The 22,217-nt window shown below is 39.5% G+C and overlaps 1 protein-coding gene across 1 annotated transcript in view; it reads left to right on the top strand.

Annotated features, from left to right (window-relative positions):
- DARS1 (aspartyl-tRNA synthetase 1) overlaps positions 1–22,217 on the top strand; it is a 68,983-nt gene that overhangs the window by 10,459 nt on the left and 36,307 nt on the right. The window contains exons 3-4 of the mRNA XM_034785732.1: positions 333–425; positions 8,667–8,769. Of these exons, the coding sequence (XP_034641623.1) occupies positions 333–425; positions 8,667–8,769 (196 nt within the window). The remainder of the gene's footprint in view (positions 1–332; positions 426–8,666; positions 8,770–22,217) is intronic.

Genomic DNA, 22,217 nt, shown 5'->3' with positions numbered 1-22,217 from the left:
TTAATCAACAGAGTTTAGAAACTGATGTCCAGCACGACTTTCTACCTACTCTACTAATCTCTAAACTCATTTAGACCTTGTCCCCAATGACAATTACAAGTCAACCTATACACTAGCCTGAACCATCTTAAAGCTAGTTGATCAAAACAATTCATGGCATGTTGCAAATGGGATTGTGGTGTTTTTATGCTTTTTAACACCCATTAATTAGTAATGGTTTTGTCATACAAAGATGAGCAAGTACAGTAGAGAAGTCTAGTGTTCAGAATGCAATGACAAACAATATTTATATTAAGCTCAACATACCAAAATAACTTTTTCATTTGATACAGATCGAGTTTTGGTTCGAATAAATGACTTGACAGTAGAGAAAGCTGATGAAGTGGTTTGGGTTCGTGGCAGGATTCATACAAGCAGAGCTAAAGGTGAGATGCATCCAAGTTTTTTCTTGTTTTGTTATTACAATAAACTGAGTATTTTGTATTTTCCTTACGTCTCCTTCATCAGAGAGAAGTAACATTCTAAAGTGTGTCTCACAAGAAAATACCAGTTTACTTCCAGTGTTTCACTATCCTTTTTCAAAACAATTATTGGCACTTATTTCACATTAAATTTTAGTTATCGTAAAAACAATACAAATTAGAGTATGGCAGCTGCCATCTTGCTGCCCAGAGTGATAATTTGAGACAGTGGTAGTCTCTCTCTCTCTCTCTCTCTCTCTCTCTCTCTCTCTCTCTCTCTCTCTCACCGCCCTCTCCCTCTCCCCCTTAAAATCTTTGGGAGAAGAGAGACTCTGAGGTTGTTCTTTGTTAAACTGGAATCTGTACTGAAATAACACATTTTGCTGTATGTAGCATTGGTTTTACTAAATTTACTTCATAGGCAAACGGTATCCAAGAGTTTTAAAAAAGTCAATCTTAGTCATTCTATTTTAGTTGAACTTTAGAAATTTGTTTTAAAACATGCTTTCACAGCTACATAAACATTCAGATTTCTAAGTAAAACTGAATCGCATTCCGAATCGCTGCACAGACCAAAATCACTCAGCAAACTGAATAATTAACTTATGGCTTAGTTTTTGTTGCCATCTTGTCCTCTAAAGAAAACAAAACCATTTTAGTTTCAAATTACCAAAAAACTTCAAATTAAAACAAAAAAAAATCACCTTTCTCAACTGAGAGAAAGGGAAAGTCCTCTGTAGGTCCTGAGTAGTATGGGCTGTCACACAAGGCTGACAGCCATTTTTCTTCACTGGAACCAGTAGTTCTCCCTTGAGAACCGTTTGCCATGTGCAAACTGAAATAGGCTTTGGCCTTTCAGGTTACATCAGACACTGACAACTGTTGGGTTGATTTCAGCTGTTTTTGTCTATTCTGTTGAGAATTGATAGTCCTCCCCAGATTTGGTGAGTAAAGAACATAAAGAAAACGGTCCTCAGAAATTACACATGATAGTAATCTGAGAACAGGAAAAAATGCAGAAGGCAAAGAGGGGAGAAGAGTTCAGTCCAAGAAATTCCCTGAGAAACCAGTTTAGTTAATCTTTCTGTGGAGATAATAAAAGAGAGAGAGAATTTGTTCTGGTTTCTCTTGCTTTGTCAGAGTCCTACCCTCAGATCAAAAAATAACCTTAAGACAATTAGACTCTCTTTATATCATTTTTAAAAGTTTTAATTTGTTCTCATTTAAAAAAGTTAAATTTAGGGAGATCTGTCTTGAGTTCTATAATTGTATTCCTGAGTGTGTTCTTCGACAAAAAAAAATTGAAATTTCTGCGCGCACAATTTTAAAATGCTGCAAAATTCTGCAAGTTTTATTAGTCAATAAATAAATGCAGAGCCTCCAGCATGGCAGTGAGGAGGGGCTGCACAAACGTGGAAGGTCACCTTGCAGCCTCCCCACCCCCAGGACACGGACTCAGCAGTGAGGCTGCACCCAACGCTGATACAGCACAAGGCCTGGGCCTGCCCCAGAAACATCCACGGCTCTGCGCCAGGTGCATCAGGTGTGGAGCAGGCAGGCTCAACCAGGGGGGATCCGGGTGTGGGGTGAGAGAATTCTGTGTGGGACAATCTGGGTGCAGACAGCACCATGATAGCATTGCCAACCTAATCTCCAGTGTAGGTGCAGTATGTCAACATAGCTAACTTCGCTTAGGGATGTAGAGTTCCTATACTAACAGAAAAACCCATTCCATTGGTGTTGGCTGCATCTACATTATGGAGTTATGCCAACTTAGCTACACCGACATAACTATGCCCTAAGTCCTGGGTCCTTAAAGTTGAAGAACACAAGTGAAGAGAAGAATTTATTATTTGTCTTTCTATATCCACAAATGAATACAATGTTACATTTAGAGTTGGTCAAATTTATTAATCAAAAAGCTTGTCTAAAAAGAAAAATGGCTTTTTGAACAACGTGGAAAACGTCTGAAATTTTTTCATCAAAACAAAATTAAAAATGGTCAGTTGTCAATTCTTCTGGTTCTGATTTCCCCCTTCCTTTTCTCACTTTTTTTCCCCCAATGGAGAATGGGTAGAGGGCCCTAGGTAAAAATTAAAACATTCAATTTTTTTAATAGAAAATATTTAATTTTTTTTCGCAGCCCTTGTTCTATTTTGAGAGATGCAGTAATTATATAGAGGCTTATAAGAAAATATGACACCTTACAAGATTGAAACCAGATTTTTTGGCACAGCTTATTGCAAGATTTTTTTTTTTTTTTCCACACTACACTGATGGAGACCTGAACATCTTATATGGGAAGCATCTTAGATATTAAGGCCTTATTTTCACTAGGAAAAAATATATGCTTTAAAATCCTAGTTTAGACAGGGCAGGTAATATGTTTGAGCTAGCTGAGTTAAATCCTAGGCTCTCCCCTACTGCAACTCCAATGAACTAACAAATGTTCAAAATAAACCTTTTTCCTTGTGTAGGATCTCTTGCATTGGGCTGCCCTGTATTATTTTTTACCCATATCTTTTAGTGAGATTTTGTCTTGGCTATAACAGTATCTGATTTGAACACTGACGTTCTTATTCTGGGACAAACCTTATTTCCACATGTGAAAGTGATTGAATGTAGGCTGTTAAAGCTCTTCATGAACTTTAAGTTTTAAGGAACATCAAAAGATTTTGATACATGAAAAGAACTATAAACCTAAATATTTTTCTTGCATCCTGATGCTTTCCTTTTCCCTTTGTCTCATCTCAAAAGGCATCTAATCTTGAACTAGATATGATCACGACTCCTCTTTGATATTTTGTTTCACATGGTTTAGCCCTTTGGAAGAAGTTCAGATTTTTCCTATTTTCTTTTAACTGTGCTGTTTTAATCATCCCCAGCAATGAAATTTGTTTGATCACTTATCATTTGTGTGATTAGAAATAGTTGATATGAGAAAAGAGAACATTTTGTGGAGTATAAGAACAAGCCAAACCAACATTAGTTGTGACAAAAATATTGGAATCATTTTGTAATGCAGCCTCCCATCAGTCTGTAGCAAACAACTTGTCACTTTTGGTTTTAGTAAAACTGCTAGATTTTTGTTTCTAACTTGTGCAAATCAATGTCCTCCTATTTAGTTTACCGTCCTCTCCGCAAATATTTACTAGCATGGTTACTATGTATCTGTTCTGAACTGTGTGTTTTTCTTAAACCATAAATCAACATTTCTCAATATCTATTTTATCTGATCACCTTTCTTTGTTTGCAACTCCATAGTGGTGTGTTCCTTTTTTAGTAAAAATTAACACTTACAAAACATTGGTATTTTGGATGTAGATGGATGTAGAATAGGAATAATTTATCTGTGGAAGATTATCTTTGATAGATATAGATATATCACTGAAAAGAAGTAGATTTGTCTTTGTACTGTTAGTTTGTGAAGGCATATTTTATAAATAAAACCACAGTACATTTATCTCTGCAGTGCTCTGTTTAACTGTAAAGCTGTGAAGACTTTAATTTATAGCAGTCTCTTAATGTTGTTTGTGTTACACACAAGTAAGCTTCTCCCTACATACCTACTTGTCTCCTTTGTTTTCGCCTTCCGTCCCTGAGGTATGGAATTTTTTTGTGATCTGTTTTCTGAAAATCTCAAGTACATTGAGTAGAACTTCTGCGGTCAACATAATAGGGTAAAAAGACTTTAGTGTTCACATCATTGCGATGTTAACGTTAAGTACTATTTGGTGCTTGTTTTACTTTCATATTTGCATTGACTGTTTTGTTTCTTTCAAACAAAATGTGTATCAGAAGCTCTCCATTTACCTATTGAGACTTGTTTAAATTGTCCGTAGCTGCATGTTAGAGCTACGTTATTGCAAATTAAATCTGCAGTTATAATTCTGAAGTCCTTTAATGCATGATTTGAACTGAGAATATTTGTGTATGCAGTGCAATTCAGAATATTAAAATTAGGACATTATTCTTGTAATTAGCCATTAGCTTTGACCAAAATGTCATCTCATACAAAAATGTCAGTAAAGCTACTGGTTGCTAATGAAAGTAAGCACTCAAACACTGTCCCCTGGGGAACTGTGTTAAGTCAGAGGTGTTTGGCTGCAATCGCATCCTGTCCAGCAGGAAGATCATACTCATATCTGACCAAGAGATGTTGAACTTCGGGAACTCCCTGATTCTGCCAATGTGAAAGAGATTGAAATGGAAACTAGCGCAGAGAGCCCAAGTGTTCCCCACTTGTGAGTGGGACATGGGTTGTGCTAAGGGAGTTGAGCATCACTTTTGTTTGAATGATGATAGGGCTTTCTCTGAGAGATCAAGGAAGCTAGTATCTGCTGATGTAGAAAATGTTCAGAAATGTATCTAGGAGTTGGAAGTCCGAAGGAACCATCAGGAATTCCAGAAGTCCTTATCCGTTCCTATTTGTTGTGGCTAGAAAAAAAGAATGGGGATATATGCACGTGCATAGCTTAACATGCTTTGAATAGATGTACAATCCCTGGCTAGTATGCTACCCCAAGAGTGATGATGCCTTACACTGCCTAATAGGAAGCTGTCACTTTTCTGTTTTGGATCTGAGAAGCGGATACTATCAAGATACCCATGGAACCGCCCAGTATAGAAACCAGCCTTCGTCTGTCCACTCAGATTCTACGAATTTCTGAGAATGCCCCAGGGAATATCAGGGGCCCTAGACACGTTCCAGAGGCTAATGGAGCGAATGGTTAGTGACGTGAACTTTCTGGAAGTCCTGGTGCATCTGGATGACTTGGTAATGTTCATGCACACTTTGGAAGAGCATGAAGAACCCTTGTGGAAAGTGTTGGACTGCCTGCAGGAATAAAGGTTGAAACTCTCTCTAAACAAATGCCAGTTCTGTCAAGAAAAAGTAAAGTATATAGGGCACATTGTCTCTCAAAATGGAGTTTCTGCAGATCCAGATAAGCTGAAAGCTATGATGACATGGCCAAGACCAAAATCTTGAAAGAATCTTGAGGTTCTAAAGTTATTATAGGCTATCTGTAGAAGGATTTTCTGCTTTTGTCGACCCTTAAATGAAATCTTAACGGAAAAGGTCGGGCTCTGCATGTAGGTGCCAACTACTACAGAGTCAACCCTTTGGAGACTGGGAGACTCCTGATTGTAAGAACACTTTTTGGATGTTATAAATGCACTGACACATGCTTCTGTGATACTAAAAAAATAGGTATCTGCTACATGTGGCTGTTAGTATGGAAGGACTGGGAGGATTCTCTACCAAGAATATCCAGATGTATGGAGACCAGTTGTCTATGCTAGTAGGAGTCTAGCATTGTCAGAGAAGAACTGTCCAGAGTTCTTGGCATCAAAGTGGGTGACTGAGAGACTGTGACTGCGAGATTCCACAATTATCTCTATGGAGTGAAATTCACAGTCCATACATATAACAATCCTTTAACTTTATATCCTGAAGTCCCGTTTGGATGCCATGGAGCTTAGGTGGTTAACAGCATTGGCCACCTGTGATTTCCAGAACATGTGAACTTGGACGTTGATGCATTATCCTGAAGGGCACCTGAGGGGAGGTTGCCAGACCATGAATTGACATCCCAGATGCTGGAGTGAGAGCTTTGTGTAAAATGGCTGAGACTTGGCCTATTGATGCAGTCATGAACCAGATTAGGGCTATCAACATGCTTAGAGCCCCTCCTGGTGCTATATCTAAGGTGTACAAATACCACGCACCTGGATCTTACCTCATTACACAGATTGCACCAGGAAGGTACCACCAGTGCCCAGCTTTAGAGATCCTAGGCTGAAAGTGATCCTGATTTCCAAAAGGCTAGGTAGACCTGTGAATATCATACAGAATGCACGACCAGATATCAAACTGATCTTGAGAGAGACTGGTAAACATTGAAAGGAGGCCTATTATGTCAAGAGACTAGGGACTTGCTTCATCATTATCATCATCTAGTGTTGCCAGGAGATTTCAGGGACCTGGTTTTGAAGTCCTTGCATGATGGAGGGCATTCTGGGATAGACCCAGACACTTGAGATGGTAAGAAGACGGTTCTGTTGGCCCACATTAGCAAGGAACATAGAGGAATATTTTAAGGATTGTGCCAAATGTTTAGCTCAGAAGACTTTACCCATCTGCCCACTTAACATCCAAAACAAGGGACCCATATATCTTTTGTGTGTATTAACTTTCTGTCCTTAGACCCTAACAACAAAGGGAACACTAACGTATTAGTGGTAACTGATCATTTCACTTGATATGCACAGGCATTCCCCACGAAAGATCAGTGTGTGCTATTGCTGTAGCCAAGATATTACGGACAAGTACTTTTATCAAGATATGTGGGTTCCTCCACGTTAAGGAGCCAACTAGTGTAGAATAAACTGGACCTGTGACTCTAGGAAAGTCCACCCTATGGGATAGTGTTACTCGTGGGTTATATGGTGTTACTGATGTACCCACTCCAAATCCATCTTCCCCTTCCCTTTATATGCTTCCTCTGTTTTCCCTTGTAAATAAAGTGTACCTTGATTGTGGGCTCATCCATTACTGAGGTGTCAGAATAGTATGTTCACCAGGTATCAGACTAGTCATAGGGATAAGTACCAGGTTGGAGATAGTTGAAACCATACAGGAAAGTGAGGTAGGTTCCTGACTATCATAAACAGTTAGGTGAACACACCACCAGTTACCAGCTAAGAATCCAGGCAGTTGAAACCCATGGTGGCCAAAGCAGAGGAACACCAGTAAGGGTTCCTATTGTTGATAAGCTGCCCTTAGGGGTACAGCAAGCCATAAAACCCCATTACATATAGACAATGTGTTGATTTTAGTGTTCTGCAATGTAGGTAACCAACAAACTGACAGTGACAATTTTTAGGGAAGCATCTGGCTTTTAGCAGGTGCACTCTCAACAATTTTAATGGATCATTATGAGTCAGAGCTGAGTATTAAAAGGGTGTTGACGCATCTTGTCAAGGAATGTTAAAACAATGGAATGTGTGTTATTAACACTCTGTGTCTGAACAAAATGTAATTAAAATCATAAACTTTGCTGCAGATTAAATTCAGTAAATTTTCATTAGAAGTGTGAAAAGAAATGCCAGGTTGTTGCAACTGTCAGTTAAATCGGTTTGAGTGGGTTTCACTTCACTGAGTGAGAGAGACGCATTTCAGAAATCAACAAACTGCATTGTTGTACTCTATGCAAACTACTACCGTTGTCTTGCTATCTATTCCCTAAATTCCAGATTTAATAAATTGATCTTCTAGGAATTTCCCTCAGGTTTTTAACTGTTAAGGTTCTTGTCCTCTTCCAGAATCAATATTCTTTCTGTGTGTGTGTGTGTGTGTGTGTGTGTGTGTGTGTGTGTGTGTGTGTNGTGTGTGTGAGTGTGTGTGTGTGTGTGTGTGTGTGTGTGTGTGTGTGTGTGTGTGTGTGCTGATGTTTAATCCCGATGATGTAAAATCGAGACTTTTTTGCTCTCAGTGATTGTCCAGAGCAAGTCTGTAGTGACCTAGATGCCTTTCACTTCATTTATTCTTTAATTTTGGCAGTAACTGAATAAATTTAGGAAGGGGGGAGGGAGAGAGAGACTATTTGTTTGACTTATTTTAAAGTGATATAGACTAGAGAAGACGCTTGATTTACCTGTGGTTCATGTAAAGTGAAACCTTGGGGAATAAAAGTGGGAGAAACTTTAGGAAAAGTAAAACTTATGAATAAACTTCTGGTATTTAAAAATAATTAAGATTTAGAAGCAGTGTCAAAAGGCAACTGCACCAGTAGGGTCGTTCTCACAAATAAATTGTTTGGAAAATATCAGAAAATTAAAAAGGGTAACTTTATCAAAGATCAGTGAATACTGATATGCTCTGTGGTTATCCATACAACCATTCTGACCTCTTGTGATTTGTAGTTTTCAGTCTAGCTTTCTATCTTGTATAAATATCGGTGATCTTACTCAAGTTGCTTTAAAAACAGATTTTGTTATTTATAGAAAAAGGTTTTTTTTCCATATGTTAGAGATAAGATCATTCTGGCTTATCTGCAATTTCGGATGCTCGTGCATATGTACCTTGTTTTGTTTGTGTTAAAACTCAAGCTTAATTTTAAAGTAGTAAAACATTTCTCATTCACAAAGATCCTGAGTAACTTGGCCTTAATACACCTGCATTTTTTTTCTCCTTTTATTCAGGAAAGCAATGTTTTTTAGTCCTACGTCAGCAGCAGTTTAATGTCCAGGCTCTTGTGGCTATGGGAGACCATGCAAGCAAGCAGATGGTAAAGTTTGCTGCCAAGTAAGTAAGCAATTATATCCTGTTGTCAAAGTAAACAATGGTGGGAACCATGACTCCAAGGGGTTGGGACCATTTTCACACATTAACATCAATGCTTCGTTTGTTTTAAAATGTAGTTATTTAAATTGTCAGTTCACTATTGCGTTGAATACATTACACTTACAAAAGATAAAATAGAACAGAGGCTTGAAATTCATTCTGAACTGCTGAAGCAGCATTCTTTCTCCACAGACAACCTATGTTTACTTCCAAGCCAGCTAACAAAAAGCCTGGCAGGCTTAGCATAGTGGGTCACTTTTTAAATTTTGTGTTGCGGGGAGGGGCGGGGGTGTGTGCACATGCTCAGTCTTTATCTTCCGTAAGTAGCAGATCTGCAGCCTAGTAGAATGTTTTTTAACTAGAATAAATATAAGCTCTGAACTACATTTTATTTGAAATAAATTCCATGTTGCAAATTGATTACTGAGCGGGAGAAAGTTGAGAGTTGTTTTTATGAACTTAATTGGTCTAATTTACTCTTTATTGTTGTCCCTTTCAAGCTGTGCTCTTTTGTTATTTTTTTTATTTTTTGGCAATGATTAGATTGTTTCCAATTAACAAGTGTGTTACAGCTGTTTACATTTAGTTATTTGGCTTGTATTCTTCTTAAGGCTAAAATGATGAATGTGAACTAAAGAGGTCTCTTCTCCTTGCCCTCCTTTCTTAAGCTTGACTGGACTTTCAAGTTTTGGGTCATCTGCTACTTTATATGTCTGTGTGGAAAAGGTGATTTTATAGTAGAACTTTTTGTACTTACAAGTCTTTTAGCTGAATGTCCACAAGTTAAGATATAGAACCAATCAATAATATATTTAACATGTGGCACTTGAGGTGCTGCTGTTCAGTCCTTGGCACTACCCATGTGACTGGGAATGTAGCCCCCCAGTAATTAGCTGTAAGAGTGTGAAAGCCTTTGATGTGTTAGGGGAAGGAGGAGGATTCATTATACCATACACTCCCAGAAGCAGAGTTGGAAGGTTAGAACAGTGCTTCTGGTGATTAGATGCAAGGCAACGGGAAAACAGAGCCAGCAATGTGTGTTTGTTTGGCGGCACTTAGTGTTGGCACTACCAGCAGGATACATGATGTTTACAGGTGTTGAGCCAAAGTGAAGTGTTCTGTGTCTCCATACGACAGTCTGTGTTTAGTTTCTTCCCAGCACTTAATGGATACTTTGAAAGAAAAAGGGCTTTCTCTCCTGCTATGCTGTTTATATGATCATCTCCACTCTAGTGGCTTCCTTTATGCCAATGAATCCTGCATAAACCCTTCTAGCCCTGGCATCCAGCCTTGTCCAGTTTTGCATCTTCAGCTCTGTCTCAGGCATCTCCTGTTGAATGTCTTGCTGTTATCTTTATATAACTGAATTTCTTATTTTCCTCCCAATTTGTCTCTTCCTCTTCTTTCTAATCACCATTGATACATCTCCACTATTCTTCCCATTTCCCAGGCTCAGAATGCCATATCGTTTTTGATTTTTCCCTCTACTCTTTCCCCCATGTACATTCTCATGCTAAATCCTGACACATCTTCCTCTTTGCACTGTCTCCGTTTTCCTTACTATCCCTACGTTCAAAACCATTTTACCTACGCTCTGGAAGTCAGTTGTTTGATTGGTGTAACTTTCTTACTGCTCTCCTCTCATCCCTCACAGCCTTCCTGGTTTTTTTACCACATGAAATTCAAGCACCTTGTCCTCACCTTCAAGGTCATACATAATCTTACCCCATTCACTTTATTAATTTCTTCCTATGCTCTACCTGCTCCTTGTTGCTTATTGTTTTATCTTTTTCTTCAAAGTGTCTGCCATTTCCTCTCCATCAATTCCAATCCTCATTTCTATTCCCAATCTCCTTCTCGTAAGCCCTGTTAAACTCATTCCAGGACTTCTTCATACCTTGCTCTCCTCCCAGTAATCCCTTTTTATCTTACTTTACTTCAACTGTTGTCTTCATTGTCTTATGCCAGCTAAGATTCTTTTGGGCCAGTGACCATTACCTTTTGCAAATGTAATGCTATACATAAGTGATTAATAATAACCATGTTGCTTCCCTATCTTTCTTGATGTCTTTTTCCTTCCCTTCAACTTGTCTCTTCCTACCCAAATATGAATTGATGAAATATCCTTTATCTCATAAAATATTTAAGATTTAAGATGACCTTTTTCCCCTGTGGCAGCATATAGACCTCAGCATTCATGTAGTACTTTCACATATATGAAAGAATACCCATAACTCTTGACTCTGAGTTGCCTTGCTTCCCCTGTCTGCAAGCTTGCATATGTCCAAGAACTGTGTTAAACATCTGGTGACACATCTGTGGTTTACAAAAAGAACCTATGATAATCTAATACCAGATAAACAAGATTCTTGTAAAAATTCCCACAGGCAGTAAACAAACTAGTTCCTCTTTTTTGGTATTGACATATGAAAAATGAGAACTTTCATAATCTGCTGTGGTCTAACAGTATTAACATATTAGTAATATATTGTATTCTAAATGTTCCAGCTTTCATGCAATATTTGTCTTTCTCTAAACAAAGGGAATATCTATCTAATCTCCACTTTTAAAAAGAGATTGAACAACTGTAAATTGATCTATGATACACTTCTGCTTTTAATTTTTGTAAAAAAATTAATGAATTGCTGAAAACAATGTAGTGCCCGTCAAAGATGCTGGATTAACAGCCCTGGAATTGAAGTCCAGAGAACACACAGTGCCATGGGCAATATCAGTTCAAGCTTCCCCTAACTTTCCCACCAAAAAGTCTCAGTCCATTCCTGGAGTGGACCCTCGGTAGGAGTAAGGAGGGTATTTGTCTCCTTGCTATTTCCATTAGAAGTCTCTGCTGAGACTGCCAACAAGGGTGTTAACCAGTGCAATTAGTAATTTGTTAAAACTTATAGTCAAAATATTTGCGAGTTATTTTTCCCAGAAGGTATAGGGTGTAGGTGGTGGTGCTGATTTTGTTTGTTTTTGTTTGTTTTTAATTCTTTGCTGGGCTTTCCCCTACTTCTCAGTTTGTACCACAGGAGGCCATGTGGTGTAGCAGTGGAAAAAAAAAAAAAAAACTCTAGGTTCTAATTTTAAAATGAGCTACTGACTTGGTGTAACCTTGGTCAAGTAACTTGGCCCCCCTCTGTTTCAGTCAACCAGCCAGAAAAATGGGTTTAAATTTTTTTTTGCTGGCAATTAAATGATTCAGCTGAGCTGAGTTTAGCTGAGTAAATAAATCACATGCCTTCAAAATGGAATTAGAATCATTTTACATCATTCATTATCATCTATTCTTAGACCACTACAGGGAAAAGGTCTCTTCTTCATCATTGCTCCTATGTCCATCATTAAGGCCCTACCAAGTTCATGGCCATGAAAACCACATCATGGACCGTGAAATCTGGTCTCCACCCATGAAATCTGGTCTTTTGTGTGCTTTTAGCCTATACTATACAGATTTCACGGAGAGACCAGCGTTTCTCGAATTGGGGATCCTGACCCAAAAGGGAGTTCCAGGGGGGTCACAAGGTTATTTTAAGGGGATCACAGTATTGCCAACCTTACTTCTGCGTTGCCTTCAGAGCTGGGCGGCTGGAGAGCGTTGGCTGTTGGCCGGGCGCCCACCCAGCAGCAGTGCAGAAGTAAGGCTGGCAATACCATACCATGCCACCCTTACTTCTGCATTGCCACCTTCAGAGCTGGGCAGCCAGAGAGGGGTGACTGCTGACCAAGGGCCCAGCTCTGAAGGCAGCAGCGCAGAAGTAAGGGTGGGAATACCGTTGTGATGGGTTTCCCCCGAGGTGCCACTTGGAACTGGTGTACCACTGAACCCTCTTGACCCACCAGCCTGGGCACCCTTTACACTGCACTGATGTGACAGGCCCTCAAGCTTCCTCCAGCACACATACAAGTAGGGACACACCCAGCTGCAGCTGTATACAGATGCTGAGATCAGCTCTGCATGGGAAGGCTTCAGCTAAGGAACTGCCCAGCTACTCAAGTGCACACCCCGGTCTGGAGTGTAAACCCAAAATTGTACAGTCTTGCGCTGCACAGTGATCTGTACAGCGTAAGCTCATGAAATTTGTCCCCTCCCTCAATGTGGAGAGGGAATATACAATAGCTTTTTGCCCCAAGTTATAACTCTCCCAAACTGGTTTGTGATAAAGCAAAAACAAATTTATTAACTACAAAAGGTAGATTTTAAGTGATTATGCGGGATAGCAAACAAATCAAAACAGATTACCTAGCAATTAAACAAAAATGCAATCTAAGCTTAATATACTAAAGAGATTGGATATGAGTAGAAACTTCTCACCCTAAATGATGATTTAAGCCAGTTGCAGAGATTCTTAAGAGGCCAGCTTCCCATGTTTACAGCTTAAAAACCCCAGGTATTCCTTTCACAGTCTAGAAACCTCTCTAACCTGGGTCCAGCACTTTCCCCCCGTTCAGTCCTTGTTCCTCAGGTCTTTCCCAGAGTCTCTTTGGCCAGGAAGTCAGTGAAGAACCACAATGAGGTCACTCCCCTGCCTTAAATAGCTTATGCATATGGCGGGAATCCTTTGTCTCCAAGTTTGGTTCCCATGCCCGGTCAGTGGAAAAACCCTGGTATTCCAAGATTGAGTCCAGTACCAGGTGACTTGGTCACATATCTCTGTAAGGTCACAGCAGCCATGACTCAAAGGCTGTTTGTAGCATCCTCAGGAAGGCTCCCCGGTGGGAGATTAGCTTCTTCTAAGACCTATTGTTCTCTCTAATGGCCCTTCCCAGCCAACGTTCTACACTGATTGCATTCTGCCTAGTAGGCATTCCCCAGGTGTGAACACATTTGTAATAGATGCATAGACCATGTTCCTAATTTCAGATACCAAAATGATACATGCATACAAATAGGATAACCATATTCAGTAAATCATAAACTTTTCAATATCTCACATGACCTATCTTGCATAAAATACATCATAGTTATGCCATAATCATATCATATATAATAATATTTCTATGAATATATAGTGTCACAACCATATCATGCCATCCCTATTTCTGCGCTGCTGCTCGTGGCGGCACTGCCTTCAGAGTTGGGCTCTTGGCCAGCAGCTGCCGCTCTCTGGCTGCCCAACTCTGATGGCAGAGCTACCACGAGCAGCAGTGCAGAAGTAAGGGTAGCAGTACCGCAACCCCTCCCTCCCCGATAACGTTGAGACCCCCCCCACCCCATAACTCCTTTTTGGGTCAGGACCCCTACAATTACAACAACATGAAATTTCAGATTTAAATATCTGAAACCATGAAATTTACTGTTTTTAAAATCCTGTGACCATGAAATTGACCAAAATGGACCATGAATTTGGTGGCCCTATCCATTATAATGAAAGGGTTGCAAACCCTGCCATGTTTGAATGAGTTAATGGGAGTATAAAACTACTGGTGATGACTATTTTTCCCCTCTGACTTTATCAGCATGATTTAAGCTGCTGGCACAGTAATCCACAGTGGCATCAAAGGTTCTGTATCAGCGTTGTTACTGCTGCCTTGCCTTATAAATGAGGTATTAACTCCAATTCCAGGGAAGTTGGTTAGATTTGGTTATTGTAAATTGTAGTTTAATATTATAGCAGGGCATCAGGAACAACTGTAGTTAAGGTATCCTAAGAATTTCCATTCTAACACTGTGTTCAGTCATCTGTAATTTGCTGAAAATTTCCAGGATTGGCCTCTCCCTGAAGGTCAATTTTTTTTTTTTTTTCCAGGTCTGAGCAACAACAGTTTGTTTTCTATCTAAAGTAAACTAGCTTCTTACAGTTAGTTCATGAGCCTATTGTTCAAAACAGCATCTAAGAGAAAGTGATTCATTGCAAAGTGGCTATTGTGGGTTTTTGCTTGCCATATGAAGCTGTTGGTGAAAGATTATCATCACACTGAGACTGCCATAATACAGTCATGTGGTTAAAACAGAAAGGATAGATTAATACACGTACGGATAACAGAGAGATTAAGGCATTTAGTGGCCATTGTAGCAACTAAACTTTCTGTCAGCTTTGAGGAAAGAAAGTTAGTGTAGAGCAGTGGTTCTGAACCAGGGGTACACAGAGGTCTTCCTGGGGGTACATCAACTCATCTAGATATTTGCCTAGTTTTACAAGTCTACAGCAGAAGCGAATCCAGTACAAACTAAAATTTCATACAGACAATGACTTGTTTATACTGCTCTATATACTATACACTGAAATGTAAGTACAATATTTATATTCCAGTTGGTTGATTTTATAATTATATGGTAAACATGAGAAAGTAAGCAATTATTCCGTAATAGTGTGGCTGTGACACTTTTTTCTTTTTATGCCTGATTTTGTAAGCAAGTAGTTTTTAAGTGAGATGTAACTTGGGGGTATGCAAGACAAATCAGAATCCAGAAAGAGGTATACTAGTCTGGAAAGGTTGAGAGCCACTAGTGTAGAGTAAGGGAGTAGGTTGTCATACAGAGATCCTATGTTCTGTAGAACAGCTTTATAGACATAAAGACTAAAAGATTGTGAATCCTGTGTAAATCAGTGTTTTCCTTTGTATTCTAGTTCAGATGCTCTCACATCTTGTAACTTAACTGAATTAACTGATGTCATGTGCATAAATATTGTTGTGTTTAATAGAAGTAGTTACAGTTTTGGTCAGTGTTTGTGTAGCTGATTCAGGTAAGCTGTGTGAATACTAAGGAATTTTACCAAAAAGCTCCCACCTGACCAGGGGGAGCTCTACCATAGATAAGTTTAAAGCTGCTTTCAGCAGTAATACCACATTTGTTAATTAAACATCCTGATATCTATTTTAACTAAAACTATAGCTGCTTCTATTGAATAGTGATCTCTGGGTGCTGGAACTGCCCATTGGGACTTTTAGCAACAGTCTTAAAATAGAGCAGCTTTGAGATTGTTCTAATTGGCACTGGATGCCACACAACCCCAGATCAGAGAAATAACTTGGGGCTTGTCTATACTTGAAATGCTGTCACACTTCAGTGTAGACACTGTGTGCGTCAACATGAGGGGTTCTCGCATTGGGGTAGGTAATCCACTTTTACGAGAGGGAGTAGCTAGGTTGATGGAAGAATTTTTCAGTCACCCTACCGTTTAACTTGGGGGTTAGGCTGGCTTAACTACATTGCTCAGGGATGTGGATTTCTCACAACCTAACTTTTAGTGTAGACCAGGCCTTAAAGTCCCCTTTGACCTTTTTCCTCCTCAACTGTGCTGAGTACAACTCAGTCATAGCTCAGGACCTGAGTTTTTACTTGCATGCTGGATTTGAAGTCTGGCATAAATGAATAAGACTATGATTTGTAGTTACACAAATACTTTAAAATCAATTTAAGTTATGAACATTTGTAAATGAAAGGTTGAGCACATGCAGGAGAAAACTCCATTAAGCTTGATGGATGTGGTGCCTCTGTATGCACACCCGGTTAATTGCACAGCTGTTTGGTTAGAGCAAAGCTGCTAAAGCAGAAGGAGACTTAAGGATTGACAGACTTAATGGCTTTAAAGTAATGGGTAGTGGAGCTTTTAAAGTGGCTCCAGACTAAGGAGCATTACAGCATTTTTGTAACTAACCATTTGTTCACAGCAAGGAACCTGCAAACTCTTTTAGCAAAGACTGCAGAGTTTGTAAGCTGTGCTAGGTAAATAGCTAAAAAGCAACATTAGAGCTAAAAAACTAACCAATTAAATGTTAAATTGGTTGTATTTCACACACATTCTATAAATATATTTCAAATATATTCTATAAATATTTTCCTTTTTACCTGTATTTAGACATTATTGTTCATGCAAAGCATGAAATATAGAGGACATACAATGTGGTAAGTAAACATCACTCTTGGAGTTTCCTAACTCTTAAATATTTAAAAGTTTGCTACCTTAGTGGTACATCAATGCTAGGTATTTTTCATTCAAATTATATACTGAGGTGTTACTTATGTATGTACTAAATGAGAATCACTGGTATCATAGGTTACAAAGATAATTTACTATGCATATAGAAATTCATGTGTGTGCATATACATTTAATTTCAATAAAGAATAATTGGAATTATTGTACATTTGCTAAGGCTTTGTCTACACTGCACTTTTGTCGTCAAAACTTTTGTCAGTCGGGTGTGGAAAAAAACACACCCCTGGCCGACAATTTCACTGACAAAAGCACTGGTGTGGACAGTGCTATGTCTTTGCCATGGGGGAGAGAATGGGGGACCCTGTGATCCAGAAGGAGGTTCACCCAGAGGCCCTGGCCTGGATGAAGTGGGATTGAAAGAGAGTGGGAATGGGGCACACGGGGATATTGGAGGACCCTGGCACACAGACCCCCTGGCTTGAAGGGAATGGAGGAGATGGGTGGGAAAGAGGGGAATGGAGTTCAAAAAGATATAGTGATGGGGTGGGGTTGGGGGGGGAGAATGTCAGACCGTGGTAACAAGAAGAGGTAGAATGAGAGGCAGAGACACACATCCACCCCCCACCCTCCCAGGGAAGCTGCAGGGAATCCCTGAAAAAGAAGAGGATTGTGCGCATACACCTCATAGAGAGGGAATGAGAGGAAGCCCATGGTGTGTGCATTGAGGTCAGCCTACACAAGCTATGAAGTGTCTAGCATTAAGTAGACTAAGGGTATGTCTTCACTACCTGCCGGATCCAGCGGGGATCAATTTATCGCATCTAGTTTAGATGCGATAAATTGACCCCCAAGCGCTCTCCTGTCGACTCCTGTATTCTAGTGCCACGAGAGGCGCAAGCAGAGTTGAGGGGGAGCGGCTGCAGTCGTAAGTCGATCTAATTACATAGACTTCAGTTACGTTATTCATGTAGCTGTAGTCGCGTATCTTAGATCGATCCTCTCTCTCCCCCCCCCCCGCCCCGCCTCCCCCAGTGTAGACTAGGGCTAAGTGGATTAACTAGACAGCTGTGCTTAGACCATTGGTCCACAGGGACGTATGCTTGGGATCAACTGTTCGTAATCTTCCTTTGGGTTACAATTAGGGTTCTTTGTCACCTTGACACATTAATCCCAACTATACGTACAAAATGATGGGATTGAAATTAGTTGTTGCCACTCAAGAAAGATCTTGGAGTCATTGCAGATAGTTCTCTGAAAACATTTGCTCGATGTGCAGCGGCAGTCAAAATAGCTAACAGAATGTTAGGAACCATTAGGAAGGGGATAAATCAGAAGACAGAAAATATCAGAATGCTACTATATTAAATTCATGGTATGCTCACACCTTGAATACTGGTCGCTCCATCTTAAAAATAAAAAAATAAAAAATAAAAAAATTAGAATTAAAGGTACAGAGAAGGGCAACAAAAATTAAGCCTATGGAATAGCTTTCATATGAGGGGAGGTTAAAGGACTGGGACTTTCCAGCTTGGGAAAGAGACGGCTAAGGGGGTAGATATGCTAGAGATCTACAAAATCACAAATGATGTTGAGAAAATGAATAAGGAAGTATTATTTACTCCTTCACATAACACAAGAACAAAGGGTCACCCAATGAGGTTAATAGGCTTAAAACAAAAGGAAAGTACTACTTCACACAATGCACAGTCAACCTGTGGAACTCATCGCCAGGGGATGTTGTGAAGGCCAGAACTATAATTGGGTTCAAAAAAGAACTAGATAAGTTCCTGGGGGAAGATCCTTCAATGGCTATTAGCCAAGATGGTCGGGGATGCAACCCCATGCTCTGGGTGTCCCTAGCTTCTGACTGCCAGAAGCTGGGAGTGGATGAGAGGGGATGGATCACTCAGTGATTGCCTGTTCTGTTCATTCCGTTTGAAGAACTTGGCCTTGGCCTCTGTTGGAAGACAGGATCCTGGGCTAGATGGACCATTGGTCTGACCCAGTATGGTGGTGGTTATGTATCATTATTAAGTCATATAATTAACTAAGATGTTAAAACTGACCCATTGCTGCCTCTAGCTAGTTGTAATTCTTTTAATGCTAGCCTTAAGCTTGGAGAATTATAATGCTGGAACTTGCCAATGTTACTTTGCAGTCATTAGGTTTTTCATAGACTTTATTGCTTTTATGTAAAACCACAGTGGACCAACCTGAATGTGAAGTAAGTTGCATGTGGAGTTACTCAATACAATTTTTCTCTGTAACAGTATCTCCTAATTCTATGCTAATCAAAAGGACAGACTTCACTATTTAAATAGGAGTGCCCTTATTAAATTAACAATACAAGGGAATGATGATTTTTTAAAAACATGGGTGCATATGAAGATTAACTTTTAATTCCTATGAGGTTCATGTGTTGGTTTAATTGGAAGAGGAAAGACCTAAGAGCCAGGACTTGTGGGTTCTATTCCCAGCTCTTCTATTGAGCTCAGTGACTTTCACCTGTCAGTTTCTGCATCTGAATAATGGGGCTTGCAGTTCTTACTTAACAAGAGTTTGTCAGGCTTACCTTAAATAATGTTTGTAAAGTGCTTGAAAGCCAGATCTTCATTACAAAGTTTTGCTGGCCTAGCTGTGTTGTTTAGTAATGTGAAAAAACCACATCCCTAACCCACATAGCTATGCCAGCAGCCCCCTCCCACACATGTAGGTGCAGCTTATGCAGGCAAAAACAGTTCTTTTGTAGGTATAGCCTATGTCATTCACGGAGATGGTTTAACTATACTAGAAAAATAACTCGTTTTATTGGTGTACACTATCTTCACAAGGGGTTTTTGCCAATATAGTTGTATAGCCTTTGTATTGTAGACTAGCCTTAAGATCCTTGAATGAAGTTGTGATTAATACAAAATAACATTAGTTGTAATAGTTGCACTGTTTATACTTTCATAGGACAGAAGCATGAAAAAAAACACCCTTCCCAATCCGTCACCTTCTATCAGCTACACTGTGGTACACACTGTGAAAATTTGTCTTAGCTTAACGTTGCATTAGAGGTAAATTGTATAAAATGGCCATATAACTAGATTGGTGAAATTATTATTGTAAAATCTACTATATGAGATAATTATTCAGATAAGTTAATTGTCGTGTTCACCAGTCTCCAGTATCTCTTTCATTATTGTTCATCACCTCAGAGCTTTGATTGCTGATAACACTTATGCTTTAGGTCATATTGTTGAGAAATGTTCAAAATGTTACAAAGCTATATAATATTGATCTTCAGTGAAAGGAAGTTAGGTTGCAGTCTGTGTTGTATAGCTAATGAATCACAAGCACATTACCTCTTTCAGTAACAAGTCATGCAGTTTAAACAAGTTCAGTCAGTTTTGTTTTTCCTTACCAGCTAATGGACTTTCCTTCAGTTTGTTATTCTGTGGGTTAGAGTTAATCTTCCTACTGTTGCATCAGCTGATGTGTGGCAGATACACCAGTGTATATCTGCTAATGATGGCAAAATATTAAGATCTTTGATCTAAATAGGAACTCCCTCTTTCCTCCCTCCCTCCCTCTCTCCCTCCTATTAGAGGCTGCGTATGCCCCTCTTCTGCCATACCAGGATCCCCCAGTCTCTCCCATAACCGGGAGTCCTATGTGTCCCATTCTTTCCTGTTCCCCTCTTCCACTTCTCCTTCTAGATTTGTTGCTTTTAAAGGTATTCTGGAGTGATAAATTCAAATGGAGGTAATAATTTTACATTATGTAGTTATCCTCCATTTTAAATTTTAATTTGACAGTTGTTAAAAAGTCAAATTTGAAAATCACACTTGTATGAAAACATTATACCTACTGTTACAAGTAATCCCTAATATTGCGAAAAATGAAAGAAATAAACAAAATATTTATTGGTCCTTTCACTATATTAACTTTGTGCATTTGACACCACAGAACAGAAAGCACCTGGTGGCAGCAGGGACAGACAAACCATTGGGGGGAAGAGAGACAGAGAGAGAGGAAGGATGCCCTCCTCCAAAATAAGACCAAAAGAGACAAGGGTCAACCTGCCTCTTCCCCCTTTTCCTCCCTAGAGCTAGGAGTGCAGCAGAACCAGGAGGTGCAAGATCCTGGAGGGAATCCTTTGTTCAACTCACTAGATGCCTCCATAGAGGGCCAGGAGAAAGTAGTGGGGAAAGAAGTGGGACCTTTAGAGCAGTTGTATCGCCTGTCTCAGGAACCAGGAAGCCAGGAGAAAATCTCCACTTCTAGAGAGCTGAAAGGCAGTGGGGATTCCGCATCCCTGGCTTGACTCTCTCTGCAGCAATGGTCAGGCTCAGAAGAACCATGGCAATTCCCTTCCCAGCTTCATCCATAGGGAGTTGGAAAGTAGCATGTTGGAAGGCTAAATGAAAGTTAACAGGGAAGACGCCTCGGCAGTTGCATGAGGCTAGACGTGTTTGTGAGTTTCAGACCGGCTCTTGCTCCCCTGCTTGAGACAATCATATCAACAAAAATGTAAAGAACGATCTGTGTAAAACATTATAAAAAAGGAATTTAAGAAATGTCTGGGGAGGCAGTTAGAAAATTGAGGGGTTTTTAATTAGGCCGTTTAAAAGAAATCTTTGACTATTTAATTCTATACAACATTAAAATAGGTAGTGCTTTGATGGAAACTTACTAAATGTCTGCTTCACCTGGAATCTCTCAGATCAAGAAATGACTGATTCATTTAAATAAGAAAAGACCTTAATGGTAATCTTTAATTTACACAGAAGATGGTTCAATGAACAGCCAAGAATTCAGACATTAATCACACTCTCTAATTTGTCATTCATGTTAACTGAAACACAACGGTTAGCACTTTGATTTTTCAACTGTAATCAGTTTGAGTTTAAAAATTCAGATTCTGTAAAATTCCAGTCTTGACTGGAATCCACATTGTATGTATTGAAGCCTTCAGTTAAAACCATGAATGTGAATGCTTATGGTAACATAAAAGCTAGGCCTCTATGTTCATTAAAATAAACTTGCTTGTGTCTGCTGTCCATTGAGATGCCCACATATACCTGGCTCTAATAGCAAGGGTGTTTTGTGCTTTGTAAAGCAATATTTCAAAAAGGGAAGAGTAGAAATACAAGGACCAGGGATTCTTTAGTTCTCTTTAATGACTTCTCCATATCCACATTCTCTGCTTGTGTTGCTGAAGCAAACTTGTGACTTCATCTCAGTTTCCTCCATTTAAATGACTCCAACACAGAAGTATTTTTCTTGGGCAAGAGGAGATGCCTAATATAACTCCATAACCCTCCCACATCTCTACTCAGACCATCCATTTGCCTCCATTATATATCTATAAATTTGCTCATTTCTCCCTCCCTTCTACTATCTGGGCAAATTTTCAGGTCTGTCATCGCATCTACAGCCTTTTCTGTGGGTAGACCTTCTGAATCCTCATTTGTCTTCATCTCTTTCCTTTCAGTTTGACTGTGCTATAGCATTCTCCTCAAATCATAGCTTGTAAAACC

Source organism: Trachemys scripta, chromosome 11 (assembly GCF_013100865.1).
Source record: "Trachemys scripta elegans isolate TJP31775 chromosome 11, CAS_Tse_1.0, whole genome shotgun sequence".
Classification (NCBI taxonomy): Eukaryota; Metazoa; Chordata; order Testudines; family Emydidae; genus Trachemys; species Trachemys scripta.
The sequence above is the reverse complement of the archived record's forward strand: the minus strand, read 5'-3'. Positions and strand labels throughout refer to the sequence as shown.